At 48.3% G+C, this 19,367-nt stretch overlaps 1 protein-coding gene across 1 annotated transcript in view; it reads left to right on the top strand.

Moving 5' to 3' along the window:
- Positions 1-19,367, top strand: part of NAA25 (N-alpha-acetyltransferase 25, NatB auxiliary subunit) — a 3,186,723-nt gene that overhangs the window by 228,239 nt on the left and 2,939,117 nt on the right. Inside the window, exon 5 of the mRNA XM_044069750.1 lies at positions 12,437-12,511. Coding sequence (XP_043925685.1) covers positions 12,437-12,511 — 75 coding nt within the window. The remainder of the gene's footprint in view (positions 1-12,436; positions 12,512-19,367) is intronic.

Genomic DNA, 19,367 nt, shown 5'->3' with positions numbered 1-19,367 from the left:
GTTGTCCCCCTGTCTCAAGACAGCGGAGCCCTGGGGCCTGAGGTCACCCCCATTGGGGATTCCTCCCTTCCTGGGGGTCCTTCCGAGGCTTCTTCGGAAGAACCTCCCAGGAAGAGACAGTGTAAGAGGAAGCACGTTGACTCGCCTGATGAGTCTCTCACCTCGGACACCGACCTTGATGATGCGGAGGGGTCCCCCAAGTCGTCCTCGGATGATGTCTCCTTCGTGGACATCTTGGAAATTCTCAAGCAACGAGGCGACTGGCAGTCCAAACCCTTCCGCTGAGGAGTCGGTATTCCTCAAGGCCTTCGGGGCTCAGCCTTCCGCCTCCTGGGTGTCTCCGCCCTTCAGTGAGCTCCTGGATTTGATCTCTCGAATGGCGTGGGAGCACCCGGATTCTGTGGAACCGGTGCCAGCTCGCCCGAATAAATTTCTGTCAGCCCCCAAAGGATTTCTTATCTAAAGGTGTGGCCGTAGATGCCCTGGTGGTGGCATCTGCTACCCAGCAAGATGTGGCAGAGGCTTGACGTCCGTCCATCCTCCTAATAAAGAGTCCAGGAGTATGGATCGTGCGAGCGCACCCACTTCAGCAGCCTTTACTTTAAGGTCTCTTAATTATCTGACGCACTTCACCAGACTTCAGAGGGATCTGGTCAAGGAACTTTCAGATACCCTCTCTGGTAACCTACCTGAGCAGTTGGCCCAGACGGTTAGCTCTCAGTTGGCTACTCTATCATCGATATCGAACTCGTCCATGAGGCTCATTTCATATGCGGCCGAAAGGAGTAAGCAGCAGGTACAGGTGTTGCTCTCACGGAGACAAGCCTGGCTCCGCCTGTGTCATTTTGGAGGCCTTAAAGTCTTCTTTTGCGGCTCCCTTTCTAGGTCCCCTTTGTTTGGACCCAAGGTAAAAGACACCTTGACCCGCTGTGAACAAGAGGGTAAGACTTTGACTGCCGTGAGGGGCACGGTTTTCCACTCCTTTCCGGCCTTATCCCAAGGCTAGAAGAGGCGGGAAAATGTGGTTCCGCAAATCTCAGAAGACTTACCCCTCACAGCAGGATGATCCCCCTTCTAGAGGCAGAGGAGGGGGGAATTTTTCAGGAAGACGCCGTCCCAGAGGCGGCAGAGGCCCCCGCAACACTGGAGACCGCGAGTCCTTTCGTGGCTCCTCAACCTTCCAGCATCCCTGAAGGATTGCCCGACCGCGCAGCTCAGGAGCCAGTCGGGGGTCGTTTTTCGAGGCACCTAAAGGCCTGGGAGAATATCACTCAGGACCGATGGGTGCTCCGGATCATTGACGGAGGTTACAACACCCCCTTTTCTCAGCCCCCTCCATCCCGGAAAAATCCGGACCCACCACCCAGTCAACGGGATCTGCAGCCATCGAAATTTCAAAGCTGCTTCAAAAGGAGTCATCCAACCGGTCCCGAAGACCAGACCGGATTAGGGACTTACTTCGAGATTCTTTTGGTGCCAAAAGACCGAGGACATGAGGCCCATCTTAGATCTCAGCAAACTCAACCGTTCTGTCAAGAAGTCCAAGTTCGGATGGTCACCTTACACTCCATTCTCCGCTGCTGGAGGAAGGTGTTTGGATGTGCTCTATAGATCTCAAGGGCGCCTATTATCATATCCTGATAGATCAGGCGTCCAGGAGATACTAGCGCTTCAGCCTGGGAGACTGTCATTTCCAGTTCCGTGCACTGCCCTTTGGTCTCACCACAGCCCCAGGGTGTTCACCAAATGTTTGGCGGTGGTGACTGCTCACCTGAGAAGTCTAGGATTCCAGGTGTTTCCATACCTAGACGACTGGCTCCTAACTGCCACTTCCAGGCGTCTACTCTTAGAGAACCTAGCAGCCACTATATCTCTAGGCAACTCCTAGGAATCACCTTCAATTGGGAAAAGTCTGTGTTGCTGCCATCTCAGCGCATACGGTTTATCGGAGTAGAGATGGACTCAAAACAAATGCGGGTCTATCTTCCTACAGAGAGGATAGAAATATTACAGTCACAAGTCCGAGCATTGCTCCTCAAACGCCGAGCCCCAGCCAGGATGGTCCTACAACTGTTGGGTTCCATGTCAGCTACCGTTTTCCTAGTTCCCTTAGCAAGATTGCATATGAGGATTCTCCAATGGCTCCTGTCAGTCCAGTGGTCTTATCAGGATCTCCCTCCCAGTCACCTCATTATGATCACGGAGACGTGCAAACAGGACCTCCGTTGGTGGCTTTTTTCCTCCAATCTGGATCAGGGGCGACCCTTCGTTCCTCCACCTCCAGTGGCCACTTTGACTACGGACGCCTCCCAGGCGGGTGGGGGGACATTACCTGGGCAGGTCAGTCCAAGGCAAGTGGCATCTGACGAGTTCCTCCACATCAACATACTGGAAGAGGCGGTGCTTTTTCGCTAAGCTACAAGCACTACACAGATACCTCCCCAGGGCATGATTGCCGTTCAGTCCAACAACATGTCTGTAGTCTGGTACCTGAACAAGCAGGGAGGGACCAGGTCCTACCCCTTTGCAGAGAGGCCATGAAATGATGGGATTGGGCGATTGCAACCAACGTTCTTGGTAGCAACACACATTCCGGGAGAGCCAATGTGATAGCCGACAGACTGAGCAGAACTATTCTCTCCCTTGCGACGAAAGTGGACGGGTGGCAACTCAGATCTTCAGAAGATGGGGAACTCCTTGTTGCGACCTCTTTGCAACTCCTCTCAACACGAAATGTCAACAGTTCTTCTCTCTCTCACCCCAGTTTTGGGGGTCTCCCAAGGCCTCTAATCCAAGATTGGCCCACCGCCTACTATGCCTTTCCACCAGTTCCCTCCTTCCCAGGGTGATCCAGAAGGCGATTCACTTGCAGAGCAAGATGATTTTAGTTGCCCCATACTGGCCTCGTCAAGTCTGGCTGCCCTTTCTTGAAATACACTGGACGGTCCATGGTTCCTGGACCAGGTTCCAGACCTTTTGATCCACCAATCGGGACAGCTTCATCAGTCCCTTCACACGTTGAGGTTAACAGCTTGGCTCCTCCACTTCGACCATAGTCAGAAACCAGGTTTTGGACTCTGAAGTCATACATATCTTGTCCTCGCCCACAAGAATTCGAGTAAAAATGTATAACAGCAAATGGAAGAGATTCGCCATTTGGGCCCAACTCCGGGATTAGATCCCATTACTGCCCCGTGTCAGAAGTTTTGAAGTTCTTAGCGTCTTTATTCAATCAAGGTTCTTCGGTCTCTACCATCAAGGTTCAATTGGCAGCTATTTCTAATTTTCATGAAAGTATAGATCCACCTTTGATGAGCAATAAGTTGTGTAAAGCCTTCATGAAAGGTGCTGGGCTGCTACCCCCCCAACCCCCCCCCGGGAAAATTTTTTTTCATTACCACCTTCCACTTTACTCTAAATCTGGGCTGTGGTTTTTGCCACTGCAATTTTACAGGGCATTTTGGCAGCTCCTAATGCTTTATAGTTTTGCCATCCTCCCTTACCTCTGCTTTGGGATTCTACCCATGTAAGGACTGCAGCAATGTGAGATGAAGAACATAGTACAGTTTTGTACCATAAATGTAGATGTTCTAAGATCACATTGCTGCAGTCCAAACCTCCTCCCTCCTTCCCCTCTGTAGTTAGAGGCGGTTGTGTGGTTTGGGTTGTGAATATTGTGATATTGTATATATTGTGCATAGTGATTATGCAAGGGTGGTTGGTTGTTTTTGCTGTCTTTTGGTTTTGACCTTTCTTTTTAGGGTCTTCTGACATCTGGGGCAAGAAAAGACTGAGGATATGACGTCGGTCATGCGCATTTGTACCCTGACGTTCTGATGTCAGTCTTAAGCGCCTTGACCGGCGATCAGCCTAATACTGATATTCGGGCCGACCGAGGACAGCGGACTACCCAAGTGTAAGGACTGCAGCAATGTGGATCTTCGAACATCTACATTTATGGTAGGTACAAAATTGTACTTTTTCAATCTGTGTTTACGACAATGGCCTTGATCCCTTTTCAGCCCCAGTGGAAGAAGTTTTAGAATTTTTGGCCTTTCTTTTTGGTAGGGGAGCTTCCGCTTCTTCTGTTAGTCATTCTAGCAGCAATCTCTAACTTTCGTAATGGCTTTGGAGATCCACCCTTAATTTCTCACTGACTTTGTAAGGTCTTCCTCAAGGGAACTGTCCTTTTAAAGCCTACTTTTAAAGATCCTCTACCACCATGGGACTTGACTATTGATGTTATGTGATCCTATCTCGCCTACATTCTGTACTGATGGGTTCGGAGCCGATCCTCGGCTCCGACTCTGCACGCCATACTATAGAGCGAAGTCTCTAATTTGCTGAGCTATTCTATATCCCAGGATGCACCACTACTACTTCCCCAGATCTCGTTTGTCACTTCATAGCAATAGACGTGGTCTCGACTTGGCTGGGCTAAGTACTATTTACTGACTAATTTTCGGTCAGAAAATTTCTAATTTTTCACCCAAAAGCTGTTTTAACAGCTACTTGTCGTTTCTAAGTGATTTTTGTTGGAAATTTGTGTGAATTTTGTTAGGTTCCCGCTTTATTTAGTAAGGGGTTTCCTCGCGCTCTACTTCTAGTTGTGTTATACCTTGTGTCGCTTAACTTTTTGTGTAGTAATTACTTTGTTCTAGCGTCAAGGTCCCGTTTTAGTTAGAGGGGCCTTGCCCTCGCGCTCTGCTAGAGCTGTGTTGTAGTTTCTACCTGTGGGCCTATCCTGTTTAAATTAGAGGGATTGGTACCTTTGTGGTAGTTTTTTTGTTCTAGGCTGTTTTTTGAGTGTCTTGTTGAGATGTCGAAGGAGCATAGGCCTTCAGGCTTTAAAAAATGTACCAAGTGTGGGTACAAAATGTCAATCATGGATGACCATTCCCTATGTGTTTATTGCCTAGGTCCTAAACACCTTCAAGAATCGTGTAGTGTATGCCACGCCTTTTCTTCTCGTGTCCTCCAAGAAAGGAAAAACAAATTGATATTGAAGGGACTCATCACCCCTTCTTTTGAGCAGGCTTTATCTTCTTCCCCCTCCCCCAGGAAGAAGTAGTCTTCGGCTCCGACCAGTCCGTCGGAGCCGACAGCTAAGAAATCAAGGCAGGCTTCTCTGTCTGCTCCACGGACTTCGGAGCCAAGGTTGGAACGGTCTGCCTCGATGCCTCCAGCCTAGACTCCTCTGTCTTCGGAGCCGAGTGCTCGAGCATCGAGAGGCGGGTCACCTTCTTCGGCTCCATTGGTTTCGGAGCCGAGAAAGGTCTCGCTCAGACTCTTCTACCTCGGCGCCGAAGTCCCCGTCGGCTCCGAGGGAGATTGCTGTGCTGGTGGTATCTCCCTCGGCGCCGATACTGCTTGAGACTATTCGAGCCGGTCCCCAGTCTTCGGAACCGGGCGGAGAAGTCAACTCGGGCCCGATCGGTCTCTTCTCGGTCTTCGAGGATGTCTGATTCGGATATAGACAGGGTGCTTCAAAGGCTGTTTCAGTCTCCAGTCTTCCAAAAGTTAGTCTCTGCTCCAGCCCAGTCGGCTCCGGAGCCGATTGTCCACCCTGTTGTCTTAGTTCCTCCTCCAACAGCCTCGGCACCGTTGGAGTCCGGGCTGGTGGAGCCGGTGGAGGTTTCCGGGTCAGCTCCGACCCTTACTCCAACCCTGTCCTTCGGGTCGGAGTTCGGTACACGGACCTCCTCGGTCTGCCCCGGGGGTGACACTTCGGGTCCGATGGTTTCGGTTCCGAGCCTCCCTCTCGGTGCATCGGCTGCGGGAGTGCCGTCTACTTTTGTGGCCTCGGGGGTCGGACCTTCCCAGGACTCGGGGTCCGTCCGCCTTCAGGGCCATGAGGAGTGCTTTGGCCAAATCTTCCTTGGCTATCTCCGGCACCTTCCCTTGGCACGGAGACTAGATCCTTTGTTGTCCCCCTGTCTCAAGACAGCGGAGCCCTGGGGCCTGAGGTCACCCCCATTGGGGATTCCTCCCTTCCTGGGGGTCCTTCCGAGGCTTCTTCGGAAGAACCTCCCAGGAAGAGACAGTGTAAGAGGAAGCACGTTGACTCGCCTGATGAGTCTCTCACCTCGGACACCGACCTCGATGATGCGGAGGGGTCCCCCAAGTCGTCCTCGGATGATGTCTCCTTCGTGGACATCTTGGAAATTCTCAAGCAACGAGGCGACTGGCAGTCCAAACCCCCTTCCGCTGAGGAGTCTGTATTCCTCAAGGCCTTCGGGGCTCAGCCTTCCGCCTCCTGGGTGTCTCCGCCCTTCAATGAGCTCCTGGATTTGATCTCTCGAAGGGCGTGGGAGCACCCGGATTCTGTGGAACCGGTGACAGCTCGCCCGAATAAATTTCTGTCAGCCCCCCCGAAAAGGATTTCTTATCTAAAGGTGTGGCCGTAGATGCCCTGGTGGTGGCATCTGCTACCCAGCAAGATGTGGCAGAGGCTTCGACGTCCGTCCATCCTCCTAATAAAGAGTCCAGGAGTATGGATCGGTACGGGAAGCGCACCCTTACTTCAGCAGCCTTTACTTTAAGGTCTCTTAATTATCTGACTCACTTCACCAGACTTCAGAGGGATCTGGTCAAGGAACTTTCAGATACCCTCTCTGGTAACCTACCTGAGCAGTTGGCCCAGACGGTTAGCTCTCAGTTGGCTACTCTATCATCGATATCGAACTCATCCATGAGGCTCATTTCATATGCGGCCGAAGGGGCGAGTAGAGCGGCGGGTACAGGTGTTGCTCTACGGAGACAAGCCTGGCTCCGCCTGTGTCATTTTGCGGAGGCCTTCAAGTCTTCTTTTGCCGACGCTCCCTTTGTTTTGTCCCCTTTGTTTGGACCCAAGGTAAAGGACACCTTGACCCGCTGTGAACAAGAGGGTAAGACTTTGACTGCCGTAGGGGCACGGTTTTCCACTCCTTTCCGGCCTTATCCCAAGGCTAGAAGAGGCGGGAAAATGTGGTTCCGCAAATCTCAGAAGACTTACCCCTCACAGCAGGATGATCCCCCTTCTAGAGGCAGAGGAGGGGGAAATTTTTCAGGAAGACGCCGTCCCAGAGGCGGCAGAGGCCCCCGCAACACTGGAGACCGCGAGTCCTTTCGTGGCTCCTCAACCTTCCAGCATCCCTGAAGGATTGCCCGACTGCGCAGCTCGAGCCAGTCGGGGGTCGTTTTTCGAGGCACCTAAAGGCCTGGGAGAATATCACTCAGGACCGATGGGTGCTCCGGATCATTGACGGAGGTTACAACACCCCCTTTTCTCAGCCCCCCTCCATCCCGGAAAATCCCGGACCCACCACCCAGTCAACGGGATCTCGCAGCCATCGAAATTTCAAAGCTGCTTCAAAAAGGAGTCATCCAACCGGTCCCCGAAGACCAGACCGGATTAGGGACTTACTCGAGATTCTTTTTGGTGCCAAAAAAGACCGGGGACATGAGGCCCATCTTAGATCTCAGCAAACTCAACCGTTCTGTCAAGAAGTCCAAGTTCCGGATGGTCACCTTACACTCCATTCTCCCGCTGCTGGAGGAAGGTGTTTGGATGTGCTCTATAGATCTCAAGGACGCCTATTATCATATCCTGATAGATCAGGCGTCCAGGAGATACTTGCGCTTCAGCCTGGGAGACTGTCATTTCCAGTTCCGTGCACTGCCCTTTGGTCTCACCACAGCCCCCAGGGTGTTCACCAAATGTTTGGCGGTGGTGACTGCTCACCTGAGAAGTCTAGGATTCCAGGTGTTTCCATACCTAGACGACTGGCTCCTAACTGCCACTTCCAGGCGTCTACTCTTAGAGAACCTAGCAGCCACTATATCTCTAGGCAACTCCCTAGGAATCACCTTCAATTGGGAAAAGTCTGTGTTGCTGCCATCTCAGCGCATACGGTTTATCGGAGTAGAGATGGACTCAAAACAAATGCGGGTCTATCTTCCTACAGAGAGGATAGAAATATTACAGTCACAAGTCCGAGCATTGCTCCTCAAACGCCGAACCCCAGCCAGGATGGTCCTACAACTGTTGGATTCCATGTCAGCTACCGTTCTCCTAGTTCCTTTAGCAAGATTGCATATGAGGATTCTCCAATGGCTCCTGTCAGTCCAGTGGTCTTATCAGGATCTCCCTCCCAGTCACCTCATTATGATCACGGAGACGTGCAAACAGGACCTCCGTTGGTGGCTTTTTTCCTCCAATCTGGATCAGGGGCGACCCTTCGTTCCTCCACCTCCAGTGGCCACTTTGACTACGGACGCCTCCCAGACGGGGTGGGGGGGACATTACCTGGGCAGGTCAGTCCAGGGCAAGTGGCATCCCGACGAGAGTTCCCTCCACATCAACATACTGGAAGGGCGGTGCTTTTATCGCTACAAGCACTACACAGATACCTCCCCCAGGGCATGATTGCCGTTCAGTCCAACAACATGTCTGTAGTCTGGTACCTGAACAAGCAGGGAGGGACCAGGTCCTACCCCCTTTGCAGAGAGGCCATGAAATGATGGGATTGGGCGATTGCAACCAACCGTTTCTTGGTAGCAACACACATTCCGGGGAGAGCCAATGTGATAGCCGACAGACTGAGCAGAACTATTCTCTCCCCGCACGAGTGGACGGAGTGGCAACTCAGATCTTCAGAAGATGGGGAACTCCTTGTTGCGACCTCTTTGCAACTCCTCTCAACACGAAATGTCAACAGTTCTTCTCTCTCACCCCAGTTCTGGGGGGGTCTCCCAAGGACGCCCTAATCCAAGATTGGCCCACCGGCCTACTGTACGCCTTTCCACCAGTTCCCCTCCTTCCCAGGGTGATCCAGAAGGCGATTCACTTGCAGAGCAAGATGATTTTAGTTGCCCCATACTGGCCTCGTCAAGTCTGGCTGCCCTTTCTTCGGAAATACGCACTGGACGGTCCATGGTTCCTGGACCAGGTTCCAGACCTTTTGATCCACCAATCGGGACAGCTTCATCGGTCCCTTCACACGTTGAGGTTAACAGCTTGGCTCCTCCACTTCCGACCATAGTCAGAAACCAGGTTTTGGACTCTGAAGTCATACATATCTTGTCCTCGGCCCACAAGAATTCGAGTAAAAAAATGTATAACAGCAAATGGAAGAGATTCGCCATTTGGGCCCAACTCCGGGGATTAGATCCCATTACTGCCCCGGTGTCAGAAGTTTTGAAGTTCTTAGCGTCTTTATTCAATCAAGGTTCTTCGGTCTCTACCATCAAGGTTCAATTGGCAGCTATTTCTAATTTTCATGAAAGTATAGATCCACCTTTGATGAGCAATAAGTTGTGTAAAGCCTTCATGAAAGGTGCTCGGCTGCTACGACCTCAGATTTCTCATCCCGCTCTACCGTGGGATCTTAATTTCGTATTAGGTGCTTTGACCTCTTCCCGCTTCGAACCGGCAGCAACTTGTGACTTGAAATGTCTTTCTTGGAAGACTGCTTTCTTGGTGGCAATTACATCAGCCAGAAGAGTTTCCGAACTTCAAGCCCTGTGTGTCAAACCACCGTACCTGTTTTTTCACAAGGATAGAGTATCCCTCAGGTCTAATCCATCCTTTGTTCTAGTTTTTGTCTTCAACAGTCATTGGAACTCCCAGTTTTCTTCCCAAACTACTCAGACAAAGCAGAATACATCTTCCACTCATTAGATGTTCACAGGCAATTGCGTTTTTATTTAGATAGGACGCACCAAACACGGAAAACAGATCCTTTTCGGACAATAAATTGGGCAAAGCCGTCACGAAAGTCACTATTGCCAAGTGGATCAGAGACTGTATCAGTCATACTTACCTTCTTTTTAATAGAGAGCTTACAACCTCTGTGAAAGCTCATTCTACAAGGGCTATGGCTACTTCGACAGCCTTTCATTCCAAGCTTGCCATTAGTGACATTTGTGCTGCGGCTACCTGGTCTTCTCCTCACACCTTTATTTCTCATTACAAATTGGACGTGGCATCTCGGGGGCGAGCTTCCTTCGGTTCCACAGTTCTCAGAAGTGTTTTCCAGTGAGCCACCCAGGAATCAGGTGCTAGGGATGCTGTCCCATCAGTACAGAATGCAGGCGAGATAGGATCACATAACATCTTTTAGTTATGTACTTACCATAACTTTAGATGTTTGGGATCCATCTCGCCTACATTCCTAATAACCCACCCTCCTTCCCCCTGCCTTGGAGATCAGAAGAGACTGGACGGTTCAGTTTAGCCGTTTCATTTTGAAACACCTGGCAATGTTATATCAACTGTCTATGTGTGTGTGCATGTGTGCGGAGAAACAAGATCTGGGGAAGTAGTAGTGGTGCATCCTGGGATATAGAATAGCTCAGCCAATTAGAGACTTCGCTCTATAGTGTAGCGTGCCGAGTCGGAGCCGAGGATCGGCTCCGAACCCATCAGTACAGAATGTAGGCGAGATGGATCCCAAACATCTAAAGTTATGGTAAGTACATAACTAAAAGTTTTGCAGTCACTAGTAGCCCCCCCTTGAACCAGCAGCTACTTGTGACCTGAAGTTCCTTTCTTGGAAAATGCGTTTACTTACAGCTCTCACCTCCGGGAGATGAGTTTCCGAACTGCAAGCCTCATGTTCAAACCCCCCTTACTTAATTTTCCATAAGGATAGAGTTACACTCAGGACAAATCCATCCTTTCTTCTGAAGGTGGTTTCAGAGTTCAACATTAGTCACAATATAGACTTAGCTGTCGTCTTTCCAAATTTTTCTGATAAAGGCAAATATTGCTTACACCTGTTAGATGTTCGCAGACCATTAATGTTTCTATCTCAAAAGAGCTAAGAATTTAGGAGATCAGAGCAATTATTTGTCTCCTTTTCTGATGCAACCTTAGGGAAATCTGGCTTTAAGGTTACCTTGTCAAAATGGTTAGATTGTATTTCTTTCATTTACAACCAAAAGAACCACTAGATCTATGGCTATCTCAGCTGTTTTCCATTTTAAAGCTTCTGTGACTGAAATATGTGCAGCAGCAACATGGGCTACTCTGCATACCTTTATTACTCAATAAAAATTGGATCTGGTCTCCAGGGGAAGAGCTGCCTTTGTTTTTGTGGTTTTTGGGAATATCCTTCCACAGGGCCACGCAAGATATATAAAGTAGCTGGAAACTCTGAAGACTGACAACATCAGATAAAGAAGTTACGTCTTACCATAACATTCCATCTGTGTTGTCGATTTACATCTGTTCTTTGCTTCCCTCCCTCCTTCCCCCTCTTGTGGATTCCTGGTGGAGCGAACTGTTGTCCTGGGTCTTATGTTATGACAATCATTGTACATGGCTTCCTCATTTGGAGTTAGTTTCTTCCACTGCTTTATAATTCTGCAAACTCAAGCTGAGGTAATGTAGAGAGGGGCATTATGGGTAGACTGTTAGCTTGAGAGTTTTTGCTGGTGCAAGCTATATAATGGCTGGATCGATTCAGAGGATCAGAACCATAACCCATTAGTCAAGAATAGATTATCGACAACATAGATGGAATGTTATGATAAGACATCTCGTTTTTACAGGGATAAACCTTCTGGCAACCACACTTGAATAGAGTATTGGGAGGTGAGTATAGCATTGTGTGGTCATCAGCTATAGTTAGAGAGGGTTTTCAGCTTTGTGCCAACATGTTGCAGTTGTGCAGTGCTTCCAGGTATTGGCAGCACTAGCACCTTTCTAGCATCAGTGACAATAAGCTGGCATCATGTGGGCTTAACCATCTGGTCTCTTGTAGCTCTGTCGTGTTTGAGAGAGACCAACATACTCCTGTTTTAGAATACAATGGATTACCATGATTTGCCGAGTATTATTCCAGCTGGCTCTTATGGTGGCAGGTCTGCTTCCTGAACCCCTTTTGCTCACCTGCATTAGTCAAGATTGCAACGTGTACATTAGTGGAGTCACCTACAGTTAATCAGGTTAATAGGTCATTTTATCAGTTCATGTGTTGCTGCTGAGTTTAAGTAAATAAAAACATTTAAGAATGTTATAATATTGGGATGAGGATTTCCATTTTTTTATCGACATTTGATTACCATGAAAGTCTGACTGGGTAGGAACCCATTTTCGGCAGTGGCCCGGGGAGAAAAGCTCCACAGTATTGTAAAACATTTTAAGAACAACAATTTTACAATTTTCAAAAATTATACAACAGCATCTACATTTTAATTATATCAAGTTAGATGTAATATGAAAACATTTGTTATGAAAAGATATAGGTTGTATGACAGTTTAATATTTAGAGAAATTTTAACCAGTTTAGAGAGAAATTAAAAGCAAGTTAGCATAATACATACATGAATTGCAATATGAAGTGAAAGAAATGCAGGCTTATGGTATATTTAGAGAGAAAGCCAGGGGAGAGAAATTTGTATAAGTAATTTTAGTTTGCTAATTTTGAATATTTGCATTTTTTTTTTTAAGGCTGGGATGGCACTTTATAAAATTGTTCCTAAGAATCCATATTATTTCTGGTCCGTAATGAGCCTAGTTATGCAGGTGAGTATATATTTGTTATATTCAATGATTTGTAGAAATCTAAAGTGATTAGGAATACAATTTAGTAGTTGCAAATGCGCTACAAAGGTTTAATGTTTTGAGAGTTGAAGCAAATCCTGCCTTAATGTTACTGTAGTATTTGATACTAGTTTATGGTAGGAAGAGTTTAGTGTTGCAGTCATGGCTGTGGTATGTACTGTTAGATGGTTGTTACTGCATTTAAAAGTTTTCTGAGTGGAAGCTTTTTACATTGCTGAGTTGTACAATATTTCTTTAAATTTTGAGATGCATTTTGAGTGGTGGAAACCACTTGGCACGGTAACGGTTGGTTATGGTTTGAAAAATTCTGGGACGACTTATAGTGATTCCCGGAACAGTGGGACTGAATAGCCAAAAATATTGACTTTCATGTACTAAACCTGAGATTACTGTTCTTCAAAATATTCCCTTATGTCAGGTATGGTGACCATGGAGTCAATGTATGCAAGTTTGTGTGATACAGGGAGGCAAAAAAAGCTTTAAGGAAGAACAGCGATTTGCTGTTGTGTTTCAGTGTCTTTTCATCACTCTGAGCCTGCTGTTAAGTCTTGACATTTCATTAGGGGCCCATGATTTCATTTTCATTTTCTTTCTGTAACATGCATTTGAGTTGCACATTTTGATGATTTGGCGAATGCACTGGAAATTAAATTTGATTTTATGATTTTGCTTCTGCAAACAGGCAGTGAACTGATGTATGCTTAACTTACTAATATAATGGTGGCAAAGTCTGTGACCATTTTGGATACATGTGCCGTTCTGTAGCCCTCAGTCTTTAATATATTTTTTGCATAGTTGTGTACTCGAGTAGGTGAACAATGAATGATGCAGGCAGGTCATATTGTGGTGTGTAGTGTACCAGTGGAGCAGTTATATGCCATGAAATGATAATGAACTGTGGACTTATAAAGGCAGATTGATGACACTAGATGTGATGGATTAAATGAATGAATGAATTAGAAGGCAAATCAGTCAATTCAATTTTGCTTTTTCCTGGTGCTTGTGTCCCATGTGCTCGTCTGTGGAATGCTGCTTCCCAAATATTTCAGTTTGCGAGAATTCAGTGCTGTATGTGTTTGGTCACTGATATTTTTTGCTTTAGGGTGTTCCCTTCAGATTGATTTCTTTGAACAGAACTTTGATGCTTTGATAAGCTGTTAATATTGAGCTTTTGAGTGTTCCATCTTATTTTCAGAGTCCTGCATCATTCATAAGTCAATCTTTGATCATATTTTTTTGCCCCCATCAGAGTTGAAACTTTACAGCTTAGGGTATGAAAAACAGGGTGACTGTTATTCTGGTAGAGGAGGACATAAGCTGTTAAGACAGTATTACTTGAGTCTTAACTTCGGAATCGGATGTCATTTTCTGTCATTCCTCAACCGTGGGCTTATGATCTGAGACTCTTAATCAACTCTGCCGCTTCTGTCAGATAATTAGATCCTAGAACTCTGCAGCTCCTCCCTTCACCCATAATGCCCTGCCAACATAAGGTATCCCAGGTTTCGTTTGCCACCATTAGGTATCAGTTGTGGATTCCCTTAGCTGTCAAGCATTTGAGTGTTCGTTGAAAATTTCTATCGTTCAAGGGTTGTGAGTGCATTAGATTACTTTTCCTCCTTTTTTTCGGCTACTGTTTTTTTTATGCTTCTCTTGGTACCATTGTTGTATCTTTGTGCTTTTCTGAGTACTCTCTACCATTGTTGGTAGTTTTTTCCTTTTTCTCTCTTCTTATTTTTACTTAAAAGTGGAATTTCTTTAGTTTTTGTTGCAGATTATTTCTTTACTTGTTTGGTGATAGTTCGTCCTTTTGGGTTAAGATTTCAGACAAACCCTAGGGTTTTAAAAAAATGTGTTTTTGTGGGCACAGGCTGCCAAACTCGCATGCCTACAGGAAATGTTTGCTGTCTGGTGTCCAGCACATCTTGATGTGGACTGTGCAGTCTGCAACGTGTTAACTCCAGGGTCCTAACAGATTCCAGAAACAAGTTAGGTTTGCAAGATCTTTTGCCCTCTAAATCTTCAGTGGCTGGGACTCAAACCCTCCCTAAAACGTCAGACAAAAAAAGAAAACTAATACCTTGCCTTAAAGAAAAGGTGCCTTGCATAAGGTTTCCAGATCAATCCTGAGCATCAACTTAGTCTCCTTCAGTAGGTCCTTCCACTAAGATTTATAAAAAGTTGAATCCGTCAGTCTCTGATCTGACATTTCAAAAACCTAAATCTTTTTGGATCTGTACTGTACTTCTGTCTGGTCCAATTCCATCCAGTCTTCTATCACTCTTCTTACAGTGTTTGCCTCAGAGGCACTGTAGGCCTCCTTTCCACTATGGTGTTTGTTTCTCCAGAGGTCTTTCAGAAGCAGACGTGAACAGGATGATGAGGAAATTACTCAGAAAACAGATGTAGATGGAGGTTCTCCCAGGTCCAGCCCCTACCGGGCCTGGGAGCTGACGCCTGTTCACTTCCTCTCCAGTATCTCCATCTCTGATTCGACCTTCTGTTTCAGAGCCATCAGATCTGAGATCCCTGGGAGTGTTTAGTTTGGATCCGAAGACTGCTCTTCGAATCCAGTGGCTCCCCTGAGCTGGCAGGCACAGAGTATTATTGAGTGAGAGGAGTCTTGGAGCCAAAGCTTTGGCGATGGATCCAGGTGGGTTGGGGTCGCGACTGAAACTTTCGTAGCCTCTGTGCTGGGCAGTTTGGGTTGGACTCCCTCCTCCGGTGGAGTGCTGGTGGGGTTGCAGGAGCTGACGATTTGACAGATCACAGCTTCAGAGCCATCGACTTCTGTTTCCCCTAGGCATTCTGCCCTTGAGGTTGTGGAGAGGGTTTTCTCCTTAACTAGAGAAGAGACATCCCTGCCCGCCTTCAGATCAGCCAGCTCTACCTCATATTGTACTTTATTCTGAGCCTCCACTATCTCTTCCACTGGGACACTCTCCCCAGATGATGATCCAGCTGGTCCGTCAGGATGTTAACTCTTACAACACTTCCCCAGAACACGCCACTGAGGAAGTCCCTTGAAAGAGGAGGTGTAAGAGGAGGCAGTTTGATTCCTCCCAGTAATTTCTAACAGAGAACACTAAATCTGTAGTTTATTTCATTTGGTCCTCAACCTGTGGGTTATGGATCCGTATTGGATGCGAGCCAGCAACTTTTACTAGCATCTGCTCCGAGCTCCAAACCCCTCCCCTTACCCATAATACATATCCACTGCCTTCCATCCCCAGGTCTCCTTTGCCGTGAATAGCTTCTGCATCATTGTCTCTTGAGTTCCAACTTAGTCAAGTGGGTAAAAACCTTTCTGAATATCTTTTTTCTTTAAAAATTGTTAGTGTTTGTAAAGGTTCCCCTTTCTCTTTCCCTCATTTCGTGCATTCAGTTTTAGGGTAGTTAGTTTGTATTTTTGAATTTTTGTTTTCCCCCTCCCCCCTCAGTGTTTTCTGTGTACGAGTGTAGTAGTGGGTGTGTGTGTCAGTGAAAGGAACTACTGTTTTTTTCTTAAGGTTTTTTTCTCTTAGTGTGGCTGACAAGCCTGTGTGTGGCCATAAATCATCCCCTGCGGATGGCCACACTATGTGTTATGTGCTTGAGCATGGCCCATCTGAGTGTGGGCTGCAGTATATATGCGGGCATCAACCACCACGCCATTAAGGATAGGAAGACCAAGTTGGCTTTCAAAGGCCTTCTTCCCCCTTCAGAATCTGTTTCCTCATCTCCGGCTTCTGTCACAGTGGCTGCTGTGTCCACCTCTCCTTCCTTCCCCTGGCTTCTCCCTCCCGGGCTGGGACTCAACCTCCTGTTCTAAAGCCTGTGGAAGCGGAGAGGAGAAGGCAGAGAGAAGGAGAGAGAGTCGAAGGCGAGGGAAAAATGAAGAGAGGTCTCCAGATCTCCCTTCACCCGTAAAAACGGTGCAGATCCAGGACTTCTCTCTGCTCCGATCTCCGAGTTTGTCCCCGGAGCCGGAAGAGATGTTCAGCTTCTAGGCCTCTGTGCCCTGACCCACCAGGTCAGAGTCTGTGGCATCATCGAGGTCCACGCGGTCTTTATCAAAGGTTGATCTGGATAAAATTATGAGGTTTATCCATACTCTGATCCAGATGGGGTCTTGCCAGCCCCCCTCCCCTGGAGAGGGGGGGGAGCTCGCTTCCCTTTTTCCAGCCGATATCTCCTCTGATCCTACCTTCGGGTTCGGAGTATTTGGATCCGAGGATGGCTTTGGTCAGGGGGTCAGCGCCGATGGTACCTTCTTCCTCTACGCTAACCAGCTCGGATCTGAGTCTGAGCTTGGGTGTCTGATCCAAGGGAGTGGAACTTTTTTCATCGGCTCCACCTTTGTTGGGCCAAGTTCCCTCCCTCGGAGCTTCATCCACTTCGGGCCCGGCTCCGATTCTCTCATCAGACCCGGGCCTCCTTATTGGTTTCTCAGGAGGTTTGCTCTCCTTCGGCGTTCGACGTAGAAAGGGTGCTCCTCCGCTGGATCGAGACCCCTGTCTGCCTTCTCGGACTCCACACAGACACCCTCGGCTCTGTCTGTGGTCCTCATCATTTTACCAGAGGGGACAGCCCATGCTCAAAGAGCCCCAGATGATTCCCCCTGAGGAACAAGTGGCTTGCGTGGTCCCCCCGGAGAGCACCACCAGAGAGGTACCTCGCAAGCATACATGCAAGAGGAGGCAATTGGACTCCCCCAAGTCCCTCACTGAGGACACAAACTTTGATGATGGGGAAGGTTCCCCTAGGTCACCTCCCGAGGATGTCTCCTTTGGAGCCATCATGGAAATCCTGCGCCAACGGGGGAGGTTGGTCTGCCCCCAAACCTTCTAATGAGTCCGTGTTCCTGGAGGCTTTCGGCAGTCGCTAGTCTACTTCCTGGGTGTCTCGTCCCATGGATCCTTTGGTGGATCTGGTCACCTCGCGGGCACGGAAGGAACCGGACACCATGGAACCTATCCCGAAAAGACCAGTCAAGATTTTAAGCCCCAGCATGGAACAAGGGCTCCCCCATAGATGCTGTGATGGCAGCAGCAGCCACGAAGAAGGATCTTGCTCAGGCGAGCTCCTCTGTTCATCCTCCTGACCGAGAGTCGCGAATGATGGACCGCCTAGGGAAGTGGGTTTATGCTTCAGCTACCTTTTCGATTAGGGCGCTGAACTACCTGGCCCATGTCACCAGACTCCCAACACGACCTGGTAAAGGAGCTGGAGAAGTCTCCCCGTATGTCCATGTCACAGGAAGACAAGGCTTTGTTCTCTGCGAGGATGGCCACTTTAAAAGGGGTCTCCAACATGTCCATGTGACTCCTTTTGCATGCTATGGAAGGAGCGGCTAGGGCGTCTGGGTCCGGCGTGTGCATGAGGTGCAACGCCTGGCTCAAGTTATGTGATTTTTTGGAACCCATAAAGGCGTCCTTTGCCAATGCCCGTTATGACAGCTCTACTCTCCTTGGTAAGAACGTCAGAGACTTAGTCCAGAGTGAGAAGGAAGACAAGACACTGTCTGCCATCAGGATCTGCTTCTTGAACCCTCAAAGGTCCTTTTCCCTGAACCAGAAAGGACAAATGATGATGTGGTTCTGGAAGTCACAGTATTCCCGGGCCACTCCGGTCCCTTCTCCCAGAGGCAGAGGGGGACAGAATGGACGCCGACCCAGAGGCAGAGGGAGTCTGAAGAATTTTGGGTCTCGAGAAACTTTATCGGACAGACGCGGGAAGCATCCCTGAGGGGTTGCCCAACTTCTCTACTCTGGAAGCATTCGGGGGATGGTTGTCCTTGCACCTAGCGGTATGGGAGTCCATAACATCAGGCCGCTGGGTGCTTCAGATCATATCCAGAGGGGTACTCTCTCTCCTTTGTGGGTTCAATCAAATCTCCCAGACACCTCCCGGATGTACCACCCACGCAAAGGGAGGCAGCAGCACAGGAAATCTCCAAGCTACTAGAAAAACGAGCCATCTAAACCGTCCCCCCAGATCAGGCCGGATCGGACTTCTACTCCAGATTCTTTTTGGTGCCAAAGAAAATGGGGGAACTTGAGGCCCATTCTGGACCGCTCTACCCTGAACCTGTCAGTTGCCAAAGAGAAGTTCCGGATGGTCACATTACAGTCCATCATGCCGTACCTGCAAGAGAGCGAATGGATGTGCTCGTTTGATCTCGAAGATGCTTACTATCTCAAAAATGCACAGAAGCTCCAGGAGGTTCCTCCGCTTCTGGCTAGGAGTCTATCATTACCAATTTCGAGCCCTACCCTTTGGTCTCACCACAGCCCCCAGGGTGTTTACCAAAGTGATGGCGGTGGTAGTGGCTCACCTGAGTCTTTAGGGGATTAAGGTCTATACGTGCCTGGATGATTGGCTCCTCACTGCTCCCACCAGGTGTCTACTCTCCCAAACCAGGGATTATTTCCTGACTCTTGCCCTGCGTTTGGGGATCACAATCAACTCATCCAAATCTCTCCTAGATCCTGTACAGGTGATAGACTACCTGGTGCCAGGATATTTACTCTTCAGTCCAAAATCTTCCTGACCTTGGAGAGAGTTCAAAACCTGAGGATGCATGCCTCCCTGATCTACCATTCTCATAAACCAATGGCAGAATCAGTGTTGAGGGCCTTGGGCTCGATGGCGGTGACCATAACTCTTCTCCCATGTGCCTGGTTACACATGAGAATTCTACAGTGGACTCTAGCTGTACAGTGGTCCCTGTTGGAACTGCCTTTGGCACATCCAGTTCAACTCTGTCAAGTCTGTTGGTTGTCCCTCATAAGGTGGATGTGCACTCCGGACATTTTGGAGGGACGACCCTTTGCTA

The sequence above is a fragment of the Protopterus annectens genome, chromosome 4.part0 (genome assembly GCF_019279795.1).
Source record: "Protopterus annectens isolate FY-2018-M chromosome 4.part0, PAN1.0, whole genome shotgun sequence".
NCBI lineage: Eukaryota > Metazoa > Chordata > Ceratodontiformes > Protopteridae > Protopterus > Protopterus annectens.
Note: the sequence above shows the minus strand (reverse complement) of the source record. Positions and strands in the feature narration are given on the sequence as shown.